Raw genomic sequence first — 19,886 nt, 5'->3', positions numbered from 1 at the left:
AGCAGTTGAGAAAGTTACTGTTCCATATCAGTCTGGAAAAGGTTACAAAGTCGGTTAGACTTTAAAATCTGAAAACTGCTGTTTAGCTAACGATTATTTTAGTAATGGAGTATTCGACAATTAATATTCTGCAGATTTCTCATTCAATCACTTAAGATTTTTTATGCAACACCAAAAATAAATAAAATGCAAATAAACAAATAACTATTCCTATTTTTTTTAAAAAGAAAGTAAACATTTATTGCAAGAAAGCAGTTCTTTAGTGAATGCTTTATCATTTGTAACAATGGATGCATCTGCAGCCAAAATAACATTTCTAATAGTGTAGGGAAAATCTGTTGATTATTTTATTAACTGATTAATAATTAGACAGCAAAAGATGCTTAACAGGATTTTTTATTTTACATAGAAAGTTTCTAATCTTTAATTGAAAATTTATATTTTTTTCCATACAGTTTAGCTTAATTAATACTAGTGTAGTTTTGAGTCTGTGCTCCAGCTAAGAATGAAACAATTACTAAATTAGTTTGTAATTATTCTAATAATTGATTGCTCATTATTAATCCCGTTAATTGTTTCTTTTGCCCAAATGCTTATTTTAATTACTCGGCCCTATTTCATTTTTAACAATATTAAACCTATAGGAGACCCGTTATTTTTTAAGAAGACTTATTTTCATGTACGGTAAGACTTATTATTACATAAAACATAAACATGTTTACTGCTTAATGAAAGGTGTGTGTGTGTGTGTGTGTGTGTGTGTGTGTGTGTGTGTGTGTGTGTGTGTGTGTGTGTGTGTGTGTGTGTGTGTGTGTGTGTGTGTCAGAAGTGCAGCCGGAGCAACACCTGCCGAGATCAAAGTTAAGCCTTCATGTCGGCTTTAATAAGGATTAACAAGCAACGCGTTGATAATCTTCATCGGGTCTGGAGGAAAAAAAAACATTGAAGATTATCATTGACTGAGTTATTCAGAGCGTTTCAACGAGTTGGGTGGCGAGGAGGAACCACACATCTTCCTCCTTCCACCTCAACAGGAAGTGCGTGATTTAACACCAACTGTAAAACATTTGAGCCACTTTTAGTTGTGTCTACCATCTGTGGGCTTTAAGTCAAATAAATTTAGCGAGTTTTAGATTTTGAACCTAAATGTGAGTTTGTGGAAGATAATCCAACAGTAGTAAGTTGTGTTGAGTTTTTAGATTAGCACTTATAAAAAACTGAAAGAAGAAAAAGCCAGGAGTGGGAACTATTTCCCAGAATGCTTAGCGGCATGTTTTTGTATCCTGAGATGGAAGTGTGTTACACTGATCTGACTCCTGTGTTTTATTAAGACATATGTTTATTTTAATATCCTGTTCACACTAAATGTTTCTGAGCCGTTTACTGCCTAATAAAATCAATGTAAAGATGTTCAATATTTATTTTTAAGTAGTATTAATTGAATGCAGCTATTTATCAATATTTTACCAGTCTGTTAATGGGTTCTATCAGACAGTCTGCTGTAACCGGCCCCTTGAGGACATTTGTGATCTTGTTGTGGCCCAAAATGAAAATGAGTGGAGAGCACTCACTCTTATCGCTCCCAGTGAGGATGAATCGGATGGAGCGGTCTTTCTTCTTCTTGTCCTCCGGGTTGGGCGGCAGCGGCTTGGAGCCGTGGTTCAGGGGCGTGGGGTCCTTGTTGCAGGAGCCGATCATGGTGCTGGTGTTCCTCATGGGAGGAGCTGGAGGCTTGTCCTCGACCTCCCCATTATCAGACATCTTCAGATAGGCTGCAGCTGGCCGCTCCTGCACAGAAACGGACCAATCACAGGGAAGATGCTGTCAGAGGACGAAACGTCAGCAAATAGCACTCAAGATAAGTAAATATTCACCAAATTATTAGGATTCAATCACAACCTTGTTAACTTTGATTTAGCTGCATTGTACTGCCTTGCTGCTGAAATGTAACCTAATTTGGCAGATTATTTAGATAAAAGAATCTGCCAAATGAATAAACCAACAATTCTAGTTCATAATTACAGGGGGCAAAAAAGTTAGAATAGGTATATCAACTACATAATATATGGTTAAATTTTTTTTTAAACAAATCCGTCCTCACATAATGAGATTTCGCTTTTTGTACTCATTTCAAAATCAGCTGTTTAAGCAAGTAACCTGCTGGCCACGGCCCCCAACTTAATGTTCACAGATGCACGACTGTACAATGGTACATCTTTGAAAAGCATTAGTAGAGCCTCCTGCAAAACCAACAAGAGTGCAACAAGTGGTTTCTAGATGTTAAGTCAACAACTAAAATACTTGTCTTCTCCAGCAGCCATTGTACAGCGCATACAGGGGTAAAACCAGCTGACCAAATGTGCTGGGTTGCTAGGTGACAGGTAGCGCCACAATCGGGAGGTTTTTGAAACGGCTTGTTTTCCAGACACTTAAAAACATCAACTTATTTCCATAAAATGGCTGGAAAACGGAAATACAAAAACATTCAAAAAATAAACCCATACATACTGTATATACATGTAATGTGTCAATTTATGAAATAAACAACTACATGTGAAATGCATTGCTTAAAAGTTACTATATGTTAAAATCATTTATCATTATTGTTTTTCTTATGTGATTTCTGGGCTGCAGTGCTGCATAAAATACTTTAAACCAGTGATTCATCATATGGTGCAACTCACATCTGATTGGTCGGCCTGTACAGGAAGTCCACTGCAGACCAATCAGAGCAGCGTTAGCCCCGCCCACTGAGTTTGAAGTAGGTCGATTGTCAAAATTACAATCATATATTTCCATATAGCTGGGTATGGAGAGCTTTCGTGATCTGCTATAAATAAATAAGAAAGTAAGTAAATTCGATTATTTTACTATAAAAGCTGGAATAATCTGTAGCAATATGAAGCTACATTTTTATGCACCTCCTGTCTGTAAAAAGGAAATGTGTTTCTTTGGATCTCAGACGTCAATGCTTTAGTTAATGGAACAAAATTTCCTTCCGAGGGAAAATCTTCTAAAATAAAATGAAATAAATACCCAGAGAGTTTCCATTTTCTCAGAGCGGTCAGTTTGATCTACAAACACCAAGCTGACTAAATCACAGTGTGTGTTTTTTCTGTTAACATGCGTGTACTGACTCAGAGCTTAATGAGTCTTGGTCGAAAGATAACACCACATTTATCCACTTTGATGTGTAAGTGTAACCTGCAGTTTGCGCACACAGCTGAGAGGCAAATAAAAAAAAAAGCCAACTTAATGACCGGTTCTGTCACACACAGAAATACACAATCAAACACTGAAGCTAGGAGCTAACCTCTTATAAATGCTCCAGTGAGCAGAGAGTCACGAGGAGGATGTATGTAGGTCAGAGCTACACGAGTAAATCAACAAACAGAGGAAAACATTACATTTACAGAAAACACAATGCAAAAGAAAAAGTTCTCCATGTGTTTTCAACTCTTTGTACAGGAAAGCTGCTTAATATTTCTGTCCTTCCACCTTAACGCATAAACGGAAACGGCTCCTGATGGACTAAATTTGTCAAAGCCAACTAAATAACTCACTCTGACTAAAAGAGAAAATACTATTAGAAGAGACTGAAGTAACTGAACAGAGACTAAACTCCTGTTACTCTGTTTACAGGCTCTTGATTGCGCTGCACCTTTTTAAATGTAATTGTTAAAAATGCTCATTTGAAAATTTCACAACGTTGTGTTATTGGGAGACACTATTTACAAAACTTAAACACCAATTACAGAGTCTTAAAAAAGGCAAAAGTGATCTTGTGATTTTCTAGATCCTGTTTTGTTTAGCAATGTCTGCAGCTTGGTGCAGGAGTTTGAACTATAAACCCAGTTTAACCAGTCTTTGCTGTTACTGTTACTGGTGAATAAGAAATCACTGTTCAAGATATAAAAACAAATTATGTTTAGCCTGGCGGGGCATTTACCGATCATCCATGAGGTCGATCTCTGAAGATCACCGATCTTTGCCAATCACCTGCATTGGCTGTTAATTTTTTGCATTAGGTATAAATGATACTAAATGGTCTCGCAAAATTTAAAAAGATCTGGCAATAAATTCACCTAATTTAGACATAAACATGCAAAATACTTGGGGGCTACAATACAGCAGTTATTCAGTCAAAAAGACAATTGAAAAACCTGCAGTCAGTAAAAACTATTTAACAGAAAGGCTCTCAGCAGCCTAAATTATACATAAATCACATAAATCTCACAACACTATCAAATAATGTCAAGTAAAAAAGGAAATATTTATTCAAAGTTAAACACAGGTTGCATCACAATAAACAATCCTGAGTTACTGAATCAAACCCTCCACGTTGTTTTGTGCTGGTTCTGATCTTTCTGACTGAGTAATTCTGCAGAACACAGGAGGAGGCAGGGGGCTCGATTTTTTTATTCAGAGATTATCTGTCTTATGTTAGGACAGCGAAAGTTTTAATATAAATGCAAAATATGTTGTCTGTTTAACTTAATGCTGCAGCGTTAAGCAGCTGTTCAGTGTGAGAGCAGAAACGGCGCTGCGCAGAAATAGATTCATTGTGATGCATTTTGACGCCCTTCACCCCTGAATTTCCCGCCGCAACACGCAAACGTCCCCACTCACTCGGAGCGTCACAGGTCCACACGACATCATATGGGATTTGTTGCCGCGCGTTTGCGCAGTGTGAAGGAACGAGGAGATTAACTCAGGCAGGCTGTGACGTCAGATACACGTGATCGGTTTTGGTGATCGGCAACGAGAGACAGTGATCGGCGATCACCGATCATACACTTTTTCAGGCGATTGTGATCGGTGGCCGATCGATCTGCACACCTCTACCCCACATCTAATGTTATTTTTCAGCTGTTTGAAGAGATCTGCATCCTGAAATACAAAAATAAAAATAAAAAATACTTATCAGCATCAACAAAAGGCTTCTAGATCTTACCTTGTTTAAGTGTAGAGCTCAATTTTTAACCCCAAAAATAAAAGCAAGAAACAAATCGAGAAGTTTTTCAGAAGGAAAGAAACAGCTGAACCTCCTCAGAGCCTCAGTCCAGGAGACTGAAACCGTGAAGCCATGTGGACTTTTAACCCGTCCTGCCTCCCGCAGACGGTGACATCAGCTTGGTGTCAGAAGGTGAGTCACACGTGGAAGCAGTAAAAGTTCACAACCATCCCAGAACCGTTTGGGTCTTTTAATCCGGCACCATGACCCCAGAGAGGAAACGTCACCTGCACACGAAGGCCAGTAAGCACTTAGAGAGGGTGTGTGAGTGTGTGTGTGTTTGTAGCCATCTGCATACAGACAGTTGTTGTTTAGAAGAAAGTGATGGAGTCTTTATTGTCTGCTTCACACACACAGAGGGAGACAGCAGATGTCTCAAATTTCAAACACTCCTGCCAGTTTCAGCAGAACCTGGTTTCCAAACAATCCCATACTGTCTACTACAAAACACACACACACACACACACACCCAACTGAATACAAAGTTACATCTATTGATCTGAAAGGATTCCCCGTCTTATTAAAAATCCTAATAACTTAATCTTGATTTTTATTGCTAAGACTGACGCTACAGACTTGTTTCAACTTAGATTAAAAAGAAATTAGAAGATATTTAACGAAATATTTCTGTTTAAATCTATTTATAATCACAGATGCGATCGGTGTTGATGGAAAAAAGGAACCTGGGAGGAAGTATTCAATAATTTGCTTATTTTTCCGTAGAATGTTAATTTACGTAAAAGTCACGTAATATGAATACAGCAATGTGGACTTTATGAAACACACCTGCTTAAAAATACGATGGCATATCAGGATCCGATGGAGATTATTTAGTTTTTTTAATTACAAGAACAGTCACAATATTTTCAGAATAAAGATGCAGTATTAGCAGAAAAGAGAGTCATCAGTCTTTTTAATGAGGAAAACTAGTTTTGATAATAGTTATCAGCTTGTGGTTGTTTCTTAAACACAGATAGTGGTTCGCACAATTGTAATAAATTTCAAGCTAATTTAATTATCTGTAAAACCGATATTAAAGTATAACTTAATAAGATGCTCAACATTCCTGACTTTCATTTTTGGCAATTTTTTTGTGTTCCCATAAAATTACTACGTCTTTCTTCTAATATTCAAACATTATTCTGAAAATATTGTGACTTTATTCTTGTATTATTATAACTTTATTCTGATAATATTCCAACTTTAATCTTGTACAAATATTTTCTAATATCATGACTTCATTCTCCAATTTCTTTTTTCCTTATTCTGGGTCAAATATTCTGTCGCAGGAAAATAAGCCTCACTGGAACATATACATTATATTCTAACTGACCAAATATGACTATACAAATTACTCAAACTTTGAACAAAATCATGAAAAAAGAGACATTTAAATTTCCTCTGCTTTTTTCCAACTGAGCAGGAAACAAATGCGTTAGCGAGAGGAGAACGTTTTATCTTTCTGCATCTCGCCACTAAGGTATTAAGGTCATATTATCATTAAAGGGAAAAGGAAGAGAAGCAGCAACTAAATAAACACAAAACTTCTTAACCTGTTCAGGTGATTAAATCATCTTAAGTTTAAGATTAAAAAGCAACAAATCTAAAGCAAAATAAACATTTTCTGACAGTGATTTAAAAGGAGTACCAAGACAGTGTAAACGTGGTGAGGAAAATGCCAGACTCCTCCTGCAGCACCGGTCTCTCACACACACACACACACACACACACACACACACACAGTGTGTGTGTGTTAGGAGTGTGTGAGTGATGAGGAGGCACCACGCTGTCAGAGACCTTAGATGATATCCTGAGTTGGATCAGGATCCCTGCAGAGATGATTACAGAGACTCTCTGAGTCTCAAATCATCTGAACTGTCAAATCCGGCCAATTCTGAGTTACAAAGATGATCTGGGCTGGAAAACCCATTAATCCCAATTCATCCCTCTTCAGATTACCCAATCTGGACTCCGAGGAGTCAGACTCAGAACTAAAATATCTGCAAACAGAGGCAAGATGGGGAAAAACAAAACAAAAAGGTCAATCAGCAATGGTTTCGTAATGGAAACAGAATAATTATTTTAATTATTGATTATTATGACAGTTAATTGGATAAAGAAAATTGCCACATTCTGCAGATTTTTCATTTTACGTCTTAAGCCTTTACTAATATGTCAAATGAAGAAAATAAACTATTCAATTCCTTTTTGAATGACAAAATAAACATTTTATTGTATAAATTGCAATAACAGTATTCCTTTAGTAAGCTCTTGATATTTTGTAGCAAAGGATGAATCTGCAGCTGAATGTATTTCCATCATCAACATGTGAAAAGCTCAGTCCGTCCTGCCTGATCAGTGGAGCTGATCTGGTGACTATTTTTATTATTTTAAAATAATAATTAGATAGATAAAGGTGCTTAAAAGGCCTTTATTCACAGAATTTGAACCAGGTGAAGTTAAAACTACGACACTTAAAGATTTCTGGGTAGAGCATTTTTTTAGACAGATTTTTTTAATCTTAAATTAAAAACTTTGATATATTTTGTATAGTTTTGCTGCTCTGATTGTGTTATTCTTTCTAGTTTTTTTAGAGTCTCTATACTCCAGTTAACAATTAATAGATTACAAAATTAGTCCAAGTCTAACCTCTCGTGCACAAGAACAGCGATTACACCTGGTTCTTATTTATAAACATAAGTGAACCCAAAATAGGAACTTGCTGTTTCCATCCGATTTAAATGGGTCAGAAGGAACCAGGTGCTGCAAATTAAAGGACCCAAATAACTGATCTACTTTGGTTCGACCACATCTATGAACTAAAGACAGGAATGATGTTTGTCTGCTGGTCTGAAGCGTGCAGGCGCGTTTTAATTCAGTACCGAGGAGGAAAAACAGCATTAATGTTATGAATTATTTAAAGTCCTTTATTCTACAGAAAGAGTTTTAAACTCATTTTCATTTTGGGCCGGCATAGTGGTGGCGGGGTGATGGCACCGTGAAAACCCCCCAAAAAACAGACAGGAAACAAATACTGTTGAATTATGGGATGTTTTTGGTTCCCACACAAATTTCTTCCATTTTCGTTCATAACAAATCAGTTTTGCGCCTTAGGATGTGATTAAGCACGTCAGAAACAAACCAACTCTAAAACATCTGATCCGTGAATTTAATAAAGTGTCATTTAGCTGCAGCATAAAGGCTGTCATTCCATTATCCATCTAATGTGTGCCGGCCTACGTATAGAGACATTCATTATTTATTTATTGTTATTTTTTTTTCTCCGAAGAGTTATTTTGCAGCTCTAGTGGCTCGTATTTTTTGCGACAGTAGGCAGACAGGAAAGAGGGTGAGGAGATGCGGCAAAGGTCGCCGGGACCAGGAGTCGAACCCGCGGCGTCCGCGTCGAGGACTAAGGCCTCCAAACGTGGGGCGTGCTAACCCGCTGCGCCACCGCAGCACGGCCCGATAGAGACATTCGTTATTCATGCCGGCACATCTAAAGAGACGGACGCCGGAATGTGTCAGCACTTCCTGGGAATGAAGTATCAGCAGCAGCAGACACATTTACTGGAACATTTAATAACATCTTACATACAACTAAAATCTGACTAAGACGCCCATATAAAATAAAAAGCGTTTGCATAACTTCCAGTGTGAAACATGACCAATAGATGGACAGACATGTAGACAACCAGAGGGTGAATCTGGATTCCCTTCAGCTGCTCTGAGGAATCCCACAGGCTGCTAAATAAGCAACAGCACCGTCCAAATTTCCTCCGTTTGCTTTTACATAATCAGCTGCACCGACTCTTTGTGTATTTCTCAGCGGCTGAGTCAAATTAACAGGACAGAGATTTCAGTTAAAAGCCTTTTACCTGTGCCAAACTGCCTGCTCTTCTAAATGGTTACAAAATCTCAATAATTCAAAGTAATTATTCCAAAAGTACTTAAACATCCAGATTTATGTGATCGAGACAGAAAGCAGTAAATGATTGAGGCAGGACAACGACTGGCCATGCAACTGGAGGAGAGGAGAGGAGAGGAGAGGAGAGGAGAGGAGAGGAGAGGAGAGGAGAGGAGAGGAGAGGAGAGGAGAGGAGAGGAGAGGAGAATGTTTTTTTGGGGAAAAAGGAGACTACAAATTCCATATCACCCTGAAAGCACCATCCCCACAGTTAAGACATGGTAGTAGTGGCATCATGCTGTGGGAATCATTTATTACATAAATCCCCCACATTTATACAATAGAGTTGCACAAAGCAGCACATAATTTTAGCAAGGGAACTATTGGCCATGCAAGTGAAAGAAAAGAAAAGAAAAAAGAGAAAAGAAGAAAACTGGAATGCTCCAGATGGAAGCATGTCCATATATCAGAACGGCCCAGTCAAAGTCAAGCCCTAAACTCAGAGGAGAATCTGAAGGGAGATTTGAAAAGTGACCTTCACCATTCCTCTGCTCTGCAGAGCTTAAGCTACATTTAAGCTACATATTGAGCTTTTTAATCAATATTTCTTGAATATTGATTTTAAAAAAGCTATGGCAGATTTTCTCACTCATAACATGGTTATAAGTGAAAAGTCTTCCAGTTTTTAATCAATAGTAAAAATTATTGACTTAATCAGGCTCTTGTATCGTGTTGAAAAGTTATTTGTAGGTTAGTTTTGTCTCATTTCAAACTCACTAATGTATTTGCACTTAAAAACTAGACCAAATACCAAAAGGTAAGAAGATTGTGTGTTGTTGCAGTGTAGGAATTTTTAGACGAAATCTAAAGTATTTGTGCTTTCGTCTGTAACGCCGCAAAAACCAGGATCCACATATTTTTACTTACCTTCATGGTTTAGGTTTCATTCAGATAACAAGGAATGTCTGGTTTTACATAGCGTAGTCATTTTTTGTTAGTAGCTGAAACATTTGCATTGAAGTAATAAAAACCTAACTTCTGAACTCCAGACTTTTAGGAAAGCTGCGGTGGCAGAGCCAGCAGGGGGTCTGGTTCCCTCATAGCCCAGGGGAGCAATGCACCTCCAGGCAACCAGATCCAACAGAGCCGCTAGCTGGTGCTGACAGATTCGGTTTGTCAGGTAACATAAATACCAGACATAAACAAAACAGAGACTAAGAGGGACTAGTTGAGGACAAATGGATCCTGGTTTAACGCACCTGGATCAAATGATGGCTCATTAGAGGCCTTAGGAGAGGAAAACACCGACATGCTGAGAAGGTTGTTACTACCACCAGGGAGAGAACTAAAACATGCAGGATGCCGGCCCTCGAGAACCGACTTTGGGCACCCCTGAGATAAAGCAACAAAAATAGAAACTATTGAAGCAGGAGACCGAACCATCTCACTTCATCCTGACTGAAGCCCCGATGACAGAACGAGAAATGAAACCGTCTCGTTTGTCTGCAGACTCAAACCCGAGGGCGCAGACTTCAAACGTATATTTTAACATAATTTACAGACCACATTTGAAAGCATTCATAAGAATACATCCACTGAGAAACAAGTCTGTTTCCATACAATCTCACAATGTCAGCTAGTTGATTTTCAAGTGTATTAGCATAAAAATCCTTTGCTATGTCGGCACAGTTCCTCTAGAAAGCTAGTTTATCATTTTATCCTAACAGTACAAATATTGCATTCAACAAATATCAGCAAATGCTTGAGTGGCTTAAGCCAGAAAGTTTCAGTAAGTCAAATTCTGGACTTTTTAAGACCTTCTACATGACACCTTGAATAAAACAAAAAACTGTAAATATAGAGGATGCTTGGCAGTTCCTACTGTATTATAATTAAGCAGAAATTTCAGCTAAAACAGCCAAAATTTCTGGAGTTTCTCCCACTGAATATTGGCTCTCTACAGCCTTAACCCATCTTAACCCCATCACACACGATAGATGCAAACCAGACAGCTAGCTAGTTAGCAAGAGCGTATTAGCAGCTAGTTAGCGGTAGCCTTAACTGCCTCAAGTAACAGAACACAATAAAGATGTCTGCATGTGACTTAAATTTTTGCCTGACAGAAAAACTCTGCAGGAGAAAAACCAAACGCCGGTCATGATGAAATTTAAGACCTGATTGACATATTTAATGCCAACTTGCCTTTTGTTTTATGAATTTATGACACAAAATGTAAATTCACAGAACTAAATGTAAGCAGAGTTACATTATGAATTTACAACATTTTTAGGGCTTTAATATTAGATCCTTGTGTGTCAAAAAAATATATAGCTCCGTATATTAGCAGCTAGTTAGCGCTAGCTGCAACCGCATCGAGTCACAGAATGCAGTGAAGATGTCTCAAATTTTTGCCTGACAGAAAGTGCCACGAGAAAAAAAAAAGAAACTATGAATACAAGACTAATAGTCCTGCCAGAACAAAATGTAAGACCTTTGATTAACATATTTAAGGCTAAATTGTTTTGTGTTTTATGAATTTAAGGCACTTTAAGACACTTTGGGCATCAATTCATGAATTGAAAGCATACATAAGCATACATCGACTGAAAAATAAGTTGGAAAATGTTAATATTTTGTTGTCGTCGATGATTTTGCTGCTCCCTGTGTGTCGAGTCCATCACCCATGACAGATGCACACAAAGCTAGCTAGCTAGCAAGGGTATATTAGTGGTATATAAGTTAGCGATAGCCGCAACCGCCTCAAGTTAGAACGCAGTAAAGATGTTCAAGTACGACTCAAATTTCTGCCTTACAGAAAAGTCCCTACATGACAAAATTTAAGAGCCGTAGTTAAGATATGTAAGGCAAACTTACATTTAGTTTCATGAATTTAAGACATTTTAAGGATGCACTGAAATCCTGTGAATAAATAAATCTGGCAGCAGTGGATGACAAGTTCATTCACACTCATTAAAGTATACAAGTCAAAATAATCACCTTCAGTCACCCGTCGCTGTGTCGCCGCTTCAGAAACTCATTTGAGCTTCTTATAAAATAAATTAATCCACAGTTTGAATCCAATCCCAGACGAAGCATAAGTGATAAAACTTTGTGAGCTGTTTTCACAGCTGATCCATCCAGCCAACACATGCAGAACTTTAATTAGTTAACGACCACATCAGAAAAAAGCTGTTTGGGGAGCAAAAATAGAACGTCTTTTGTCATGTGGCAAAAGTGTGTGAGTGTTTGTGTGGGAGTGAGAGAGAGAAGGAGACAGATGGTGATTCTGAAGAGGAGGACATGGCCAAACATCAGATAAAGGATACACAAAAAAGAAAGAAAGAGAGAAAACAGGAAAGTATGAGGAGAGAGGGATTGTGTTGAGAGGAAGGTGGGATGAGGAAAGTGACAAAGAAACTAAATGAAAACAGAATAAATTTAAATATAGGTAGAGAAGAGAGAAAGGAAAGAGAGGATGCGTGACTGAGGAACAGACTGTGTGATGGTGGGGGGCATGTCCATGTCCACACACACACACACACATACACACACGCACGCACACACACACACACACACATCTTTGTTCCCACAGCATGACAAATACAAAAGCTCCACACTTCAATAGTTCAGGCGTTTGGTGTTATGCTACAGCTCAGGTACAGACAAAGGGGAATCTGTTAGATGTCTCTAATTTTCACTCTAATTTTAAACCTCAGTTCCTGCTTCACTCGAAGTCGTGTCAGGTTTCTTCTGGGGGTTTTTGTTTTCTGTTTAGGTTACACTTGAGAGATTTCAGACCAATATAGTTCTAATATTAGTCAAAGATGAGCTGAATCAGAATGCTGTTTCAGCAGCCATACCAAAACCTTGTTTCCACATGGCCTGTAAAAACAACACATTACTTAAACTGAACCTGCCTGACAACATGAAGTAGGCATAAATGTATCAAAAAAGCAACATTTCAAGGCCTTGGGGTGTATTCACACCTGATGGTACAGCAAAATTTCAACATTTGCTACATTTTCAGGTGCACTGTCAATTGAACAAAACTTTTTGAAAAAGCTGTTCCCCTCCTCACCTGAGGGGGGCACTGCACCAAGAACCACTGAAGGAAACGACATAAAAACCTCTGAAGACAATGAGCTCAGCTTCCTTCTTCACAAAATGTAAACAAAAATGAAGTGGCGTCAGAGTTTAGCGTTTGCAGGATTTCATCTTTTACCTTTGGCTAAAGATCACAAATAATTCTCCCGCTAGCGCTAGAATCTCACATTTGTTTTTGTTGCATTTACCCAGAATGCCCTGCAATGTAGTCCAATTACTGCTTTTTACGCATTTGCATTCAAATTGCACCAGAATTCACTTCAAACGAACGGACACCGAGAGCTGTAGGCGGACCAGTGTTTGGGTTTTTTTTAACTTGAATCCAAAATATAAAGAATTTAAACAAAACTAATATTTCACTAATGTCCTCAAGAACTGCTGATAATTTTGAAAGGAACAGAAAATGTTGAGTCAAGCAGATCAGAGCACCTTAATTACTCCAACCTAAATCAATTCCTGCTACTCCAACCTGTTAACTCAGATTAATGGCGTTGGGATGGATGCCAGGAACTGGAGCGCATTCAGTGCTCTTGGCAGTGATTAAGGATGTGATTTTTCCGACGTTCACCCGAGACGACAACCAACGATGGAGAAAAGTAGCAGGACGTTAAATCCTGAGTGATGGAGCGATGATTCAAGCTGCGGTTTCTGTGTGCGCCGCTTTGCTAAAAAGCTCTGCGGAAAAATCCAGAATGAGTAACGCTTCTTTGAAACAATAAAAGCATGATTGTTAAGCCATCATTTGCTAAATGTGACTGAGGTGAAAAAAATGCTTTTGATGAAGAAAAGGTTAAAAAATATATATAATTAATGCTATTTATTACAGGAGTTATGATTTAGCATAAAGCAGATGGCTGAAACTCAATCTGAATAATCCATATTATAATTTTGCCTAGATTAGTGGGATTGGTGCAGCCACACAAAGATCAGACTTCACCTTGCAGACTCGTAAGATAATGCAAACAATGTGATCATTATCTGCAGGTTTGTGTGTGTAACACACTGATTATACGGGTTATTGTAGGAGATGGAGCCTATCCCAAAACCCCACCCCAAAAACACACACACACACACACACACACTCCCCCACACACACACAGATCCTGCTCCATACAGCCATCTGTACAGCCCCGCCTCAGCTCATCGCCTTCAGGGGACAACTGCAGCCACAGCGTGCGCCCGTTCCAAGGAATCTGTGTGGATTATTAAAAAGAGGAAAACCAATTTGGTTCACTTCCTCCTGAGATAATTTAGAGGATCTCCTCTTGCTCAGCGTAGTTCTTTGATCATTTCAGTCAATGATTCAGAGCCGGCTGCTGCTCAGGATGTAAAACAGGTCATTCATAAATCACAGCCGGATGAATCCTCCCGGCATCGTCTTGCTCTGACTGCATTGGAGCCGGCTGGCAGCACTGTTGTATGTAAATGTATGCACTGGTTGTCAGCGTCGCAAATAATCTGAGAGAGAAGCAAAAGGCGTTTTAAAAGCTCATATATTTGTCTGATTCTAAGTCACTTGAGGCTGAATTTAGACGTCCCGGTACATTTTAGGGAGATTTCACATCTGATAGTCCAGTAGACTCGGTTCGATTGGAGAAAAAAATGCAATATTTGTTGTTACATTTCCAGCTGTTGCGGTTCTCTTTCACACTGCACTGTGTGAAACAAAGCAAGTCAATTGAAAAACCTGGATAACTCTTGATTTTAAGGGACTGACATGACATGTTGTGTCTACATGACTGTCTTTGATTATTGTTATCGAGTGTCATTTGGTAAATAATGACACTTTTAATGCAAGTATTAATGGAACTTTGCTTTAAAAGTGTCATTATATAAAGAAATTATGCAAAGTTCACACTTTTAATTGACTTTTAATGCAACTTTCAGTGCAATTTTGTACTAAGGGTGTCATTATGTCCTGAATGACACTTCATGACAGTCGTAAACATTCATGTACACTCCTGTTCATGACAGACGTTATGTCAGGCTTATGCACCCCCCTTCAAATAAAGTATTACCAAAACCTGTTCTCCTTCTCGCCTGTAGTGGCGCTGCACCAAGAACCAGTGAAGGAAATGACACAGAATCCTCTGAAAAAAAACGAGCACAACTTCCTTCTTCACAAAATGTAAACCGATGGTTGTATGATTTATCTTTGATAAAAGACCATGAGGTATTTCTCTGCTAGCACTAGACTAGCGCATTATAGTCCGCTTCCTGCTTTTGGAGCAGTCTCTGGTCTGCTTGGCGTTCACACCTCCCTAAACAAACCAGATTGTCCAGACAAACAAACAAAATGGAGTTTGATTAAAGCAGACTAAGTCTGAGCCTCAATTTTATTAATATAAGTTTTATTGCATGATTATGTTTTAACTAATCCAAAAAGAAATGTAGAATAATGTTAATAAAAAAGAATTTACATTAAGAGGAGACGGTTTCAGTATGTTTTGTTTAGCTTGTGTGAAGCACAAAAACCTCAAGAGTGCGTTTTCTGAATCATGTTGTCTCCTTCTGCAAATCTAAAACCAATCAAACCGACACTCCCACAAATTGAGCCATGAAACAGTCAAGCTCTGAAGCCAGGCCTTTTGTCAAACCCCCCCCAAAAACTAATAACTTGGTTCAGAAAATCAGATTGTCTGCAGAACCATGTTCAGCTCAGACAGAAATAGTTTCGTCATAAAGAAATCCAAAAGTGCAAAAAGATGATTTGAAACCAACAAAGGAAAATAAATAGAAAAATAAAATGTGAAATAAAGGTCACTAAGCAGCAGTAACATACTGATCTGTAAAAGATAAACGCAACAACACTGACACAAAACAAAATCCAATAAGGCTACAACACACACTTACACACAGCTCTGTGTAATCAATACAGACATGGACTACAAGGTCACATTAAGACCCCCACCTGGCACACCTGATGTCCCAGGTCTGGACATCCTGTAAGACAAAGAGCCGTCTGACTGATGAGAGTGTTCAAGTTTTTGGCGTCTCTGAGGTTTTAACATGTCCGCTTGGTGAATTAGAAAAGACATTATACAAGTTGTTTAATATCTATGAATGAAAGCAATTCCTAGAAATGAACTACAAGAACTCAAGAAAATATGGGATGCCTGTGATGAGGACCTGGAGTTACTTTCTCACTGAAATGGGACGAAACTGACATGGAAACTGCTTTGTAATCCAGGGATTTAGGGCGAATTCACATCAGACCTGTTTAGGTTTGCTTTAATCCAACTCCAGTCCATTTGTCTAGAAAGTCTGGTTCGTTTGGGGAGGTGTGAATGCGTAATCGAACTATGATGTGGACTAAAAAAGCGAACCCTGATCCACCTAAAAACCCTGGTCTCGGTTCGGTTGAAGTGAACTTTAGTGCGGTTCGAATACAAATGTGAACGCCAAGCGGGTCGGAAACCGCTCCAAAAGCAGGAGCAGAGCATTCTGGGTAAACACAAGCAAAATAAAAGCGCAGGTCTAACAGGAGAAATGGCTCGTGGACTTTTACTAAAGACAAAAAGAAATCCTGCAATTGCTCAAATCTGATGCTACTCCATTTTTGTTTACATTTTGTGGAAAAGAAAGTTGCACTCGGTGTCTTCTTCAGTTGTTGAGTGCAGCGCCCCCGCTGGCGAGGAGGGAAACAGGTTGCTCAAATGGTTTTCAGTGTGAATGTGAATCGTACCAGCTCAAAATGTAACAAATGTTGCAATTTTGGTCATCTATCAAATCGAGTCTACCGGGCTATGAGGTGTGAAAACACCCTTAAACTACATAAAAGTACAAACAAATATTTAAAGAAATAATGAAAAGAAAACTATATGTTACTTTTTTAAACCATTCTTTTTTATGAATGTATGTAAAAATAATTTAATTATACAAGTCTTTTGCAAATTTTTTGTGAAAAATTGCTTATTTACAGATTTTTTCATACTTCATATCTAAAATATTTGAAAGAGAATTTGGTTTGGTGAATCTGAAATAATTAGGCACAATGCCTCTTGACACGCTGTTGGCTGGCATTTCCAAAGCAGCCAATCTAGAAGCACCTTTCATTTTCGTTGGTGCTGATTGGCTGAACCCCTGTAGTGCTAAGATGGCTTCATCAGTGTCAACGATTTGTAACCACCTGCGAATACCAGGGGGTCACCTGTAAAAAGGAGGTACTCAACATAATACACAAACTCAAATCTGGACATTATGGTGGAAAATTAGAAAACGAAAAGTGAGGAGAGAATAGTGACATTCGTTGCATTTCCATGGTGCACTGCGGTGCTTTAAGCGGCAGACCCAGCATCCGATAAATTTATGGGCTTTAAGAACTCTTCAACCAGAAATGAAATCAATAACATGGATGTAAACTGCTGCTGATGTGCTGTCATGGCTGAGAGGAACAAACAGAGAGCAATCAGAAAGCATAATGTGAGTCATAAACATAATGGATGATTTATAAAGTTTATGGGATACGGACACTTAGAGGCTACGATTGATTTACCATGTTTAATGTTCCTGTCCTAAAATGGAAGAAAGGTTTTTACAGTCTGGTCAATTAATACCTGCATGAGTCCAAAAATTATTATCGTTCTCAGGAGTTTTACCATCACGTTATTTTTGGAGAACATGTAGAAGAACTTTCAAGGTAACCAACTCCTCCTGTCTGGAGCAAAAGATGAGGAATGAAGTTGTGAAAAAGACACAAACATCAATCTGTTTAATCTGGGAGGAAGCTGAAAACTGAAAAGAAGAATGAAGCAGGAATCTGACCATTGTTAATGGTCCAACAGAGACGGACTGTGAAAAGACGGCAGAGACAAAGAGGGTCCAAAAGAGGAGTAAAGTATAATGGAGACAGAGTGGAGCAGCAACAGCGAGAGACAGGAGGAAGAAATGAGAGAGACGGGGGGAAGAGGAGGAGGAAAGGGGTAAGTGGGGCTCAGAGGAAAATAAAAGCACAAAGAAAGACAAGTAGCAACATAAACTACCACAAATTAAAGCTGCACAATATGTCAAATCACAACCAGCTGCTGTGATGCAATATTTCATGTCATATTTCCACAAACCAGTTTGCAGTGCTATAAAGAAAACTGCCTAAAGATTTACTAAAGTTTTCACACTTTAGTAGCTGCATTTCCGTTAACTATGAAATTTTAAAAACTAATTTGCTTAATGGAAACACGCCAATTTAAAAAAGAAAAACTAAAAACTGATAAAAAGTTGTTGCGTTAGGATGAGGTAATTTTTCAGACACACCAAAATAATTGTATTTTGCTAAACTGCTCCCTTTATTTCACATCACACGAGTCACATGACCAACAGCTGGATGTTACTGCTGGCGGAACCGACAAAGATGACGACAGGAAGTGGTAGGAGGATGATGGCGTCGCATGTTTTTTAATGACTTACTGTGTTAACAAACTTATTCTTAATTGTATTTTTAATTTCATTGAAATATCTCAATTGAGAAATTGTGTTTTTTCAACATTAGTGGAATTAGTGAAATCAAATTTTGCGCACATTTCTACTGGAAACGCACCTGCTGACTTACCAGTCTGGACTACTCTTCAGCAAGGAAGCAGCTATTGGCTGTGCTAAAACTCACAGGATGACATCATCACCTAATTTGCATATTTGGCCTAGTGTAAATATATTCAAAACTACAAATTAACTTCATGAAATAATTTAATAATGAGAATACTTTCCCTGAAGCTACGCTACATCGTAGGAAAAGTCACACAAAGTGTCAGACATGGTGGTGGTGGTATGATGGTGCGGGGTTGCCTGAAGCTAAAGCACACTTCAATTATGCAGCAGGAAACTAATCCAATAATTATTAGGAAGGGTTTAAATAATTTTTGAAATGCAATGTTTTATTAAAATTGAATAAAAACAGTAAAGAAAACATTCTCAAAATATACAGTTTTTTTAGATTGCTTCAGTATTTTTTGAGAGAAACTTGATAGGATGTTTGTTTCCCATCAGAAACAAACATCTTGGTTTTTATATTTTCATATAGAGATGTATGCATAAAGCTCAAACACGAATGAAGGAATGAAAGCAGCAAAAACATTTTAAAAATACATAGCAATTTCCCCAGAGTGTAGAAACTCTGCCCCATCCCCCGCCAGCCTCCACACACACACACACACACAGGTATGCTGAGGGTCTGGCTTCATCACCAGTCTACCAGCTGTCAAACTCCACCCCCCAGCACAGCCATGAATAATGGAGGCTGCAATGCATGCTGGGAAACATCAAGTCAGATAGGCAGAGTTGCATTACAGCTCACTTACAGAAGGTGAACAATCGTTTCCTCTCACTAAACCGAGAAAAAGTTTGGTCATCCACTCGTGTGCAAGAGGTCAGCTAAACCTGTGCTGCATTCAATGGCTGACTGGGAAATTTAATAAAATATAACTAGAAAAAATGTCACAAAGCATTGCAACAACATATATGTATGATGACTAACAAATTACTAGACAAGTTTAAGTATGATTCTACTAAATCTTTTGCAAATTAACATTTTTTAAAACACATCTTTATGTTGATCTTTTTAATTTGTTGCTGAGTTAACAGAAGGTCTTACAGTCTGATTTTATACGGGCTACATTCCTCAGAGAGCCATGTGAAAACCAACATATTGTGATTCACACGGCTTTAAGAAAGGAATATTATTTTGTTTATCTAACTGAAAGGTTTCTGGCCCTTTAAAATGATTTCCACTTCCAGTAATCTGCCATCTTTACATAGCTCTGTGTCGTAGAGAGACATGTGCACAGAAAGCAGCTGAAACACCAGTCAGTAAATGTTACAGTGATCAAAACAAAAGAAGTAAGTTTAAGAAAAACAATGAATTTTTCTGTA

General features: G+C 38.3%; 1 protein-coding gene across 2 annotated transcripts in view; it reads right to left on the bottom strand.

Annotated features, from left to right (window-relative positions):
- The window catches only part of pak1 (p21 (RAC1) activated kinase 1), a 54,548-nt gene that overhangs the window by 19,713 nt on the left and 14,949 nt on the right, over nucleotides 1–19,886 (bottom strand). Inside the window, exons 1-2 of one of the 2 annotated variants that reach the window (XM_023350788.1) lie at nucleotides 11,919–12,317; nucleotides 1,572–1,788 (exon numbers count right to left, since the gene is read on the bottom strand). In XM_023350788.1, the coding sequence (XP_023206556.1) occupies nucleotides 1,572–1,761 (190 nt within the window). In that variant the 5' untranslated portion in view covers nucleotides 1,762–1,788; nucleotides 11,919–12,317. Of the gene's footprint in view, nucleotides 1–1,571; nucleotides 1,789–11,918; nucleotides 12,318–19,886 lie in introns of those variants that run through there. The other variant, XM_023350787.1, reaches the window with a different exon arrangement.

Source organism: Xiphophorus maculatus, chromosome 18 (genome assembly GCF_002775205.1).
Source record: "Xiphophorus maculatus strain JP 163 A chromosome 18, X_maculatus-5.0-male, whole genome shotgun sequence".
In the NCBI taxonomy this organism is placed as follows: domain Eukaryota; kingdom Metazoa; phylum Chordata; class Actinopteri; order Cyprinodontiformes; family Poeciliidae; genus Xiphophorus; species Xiphophorus maculatus.
The sequence above is the reverse complement of the archived record's forward strand: the minus strand, read 5'-3'. Positions and strand labels throughout refer to the sequence as shown.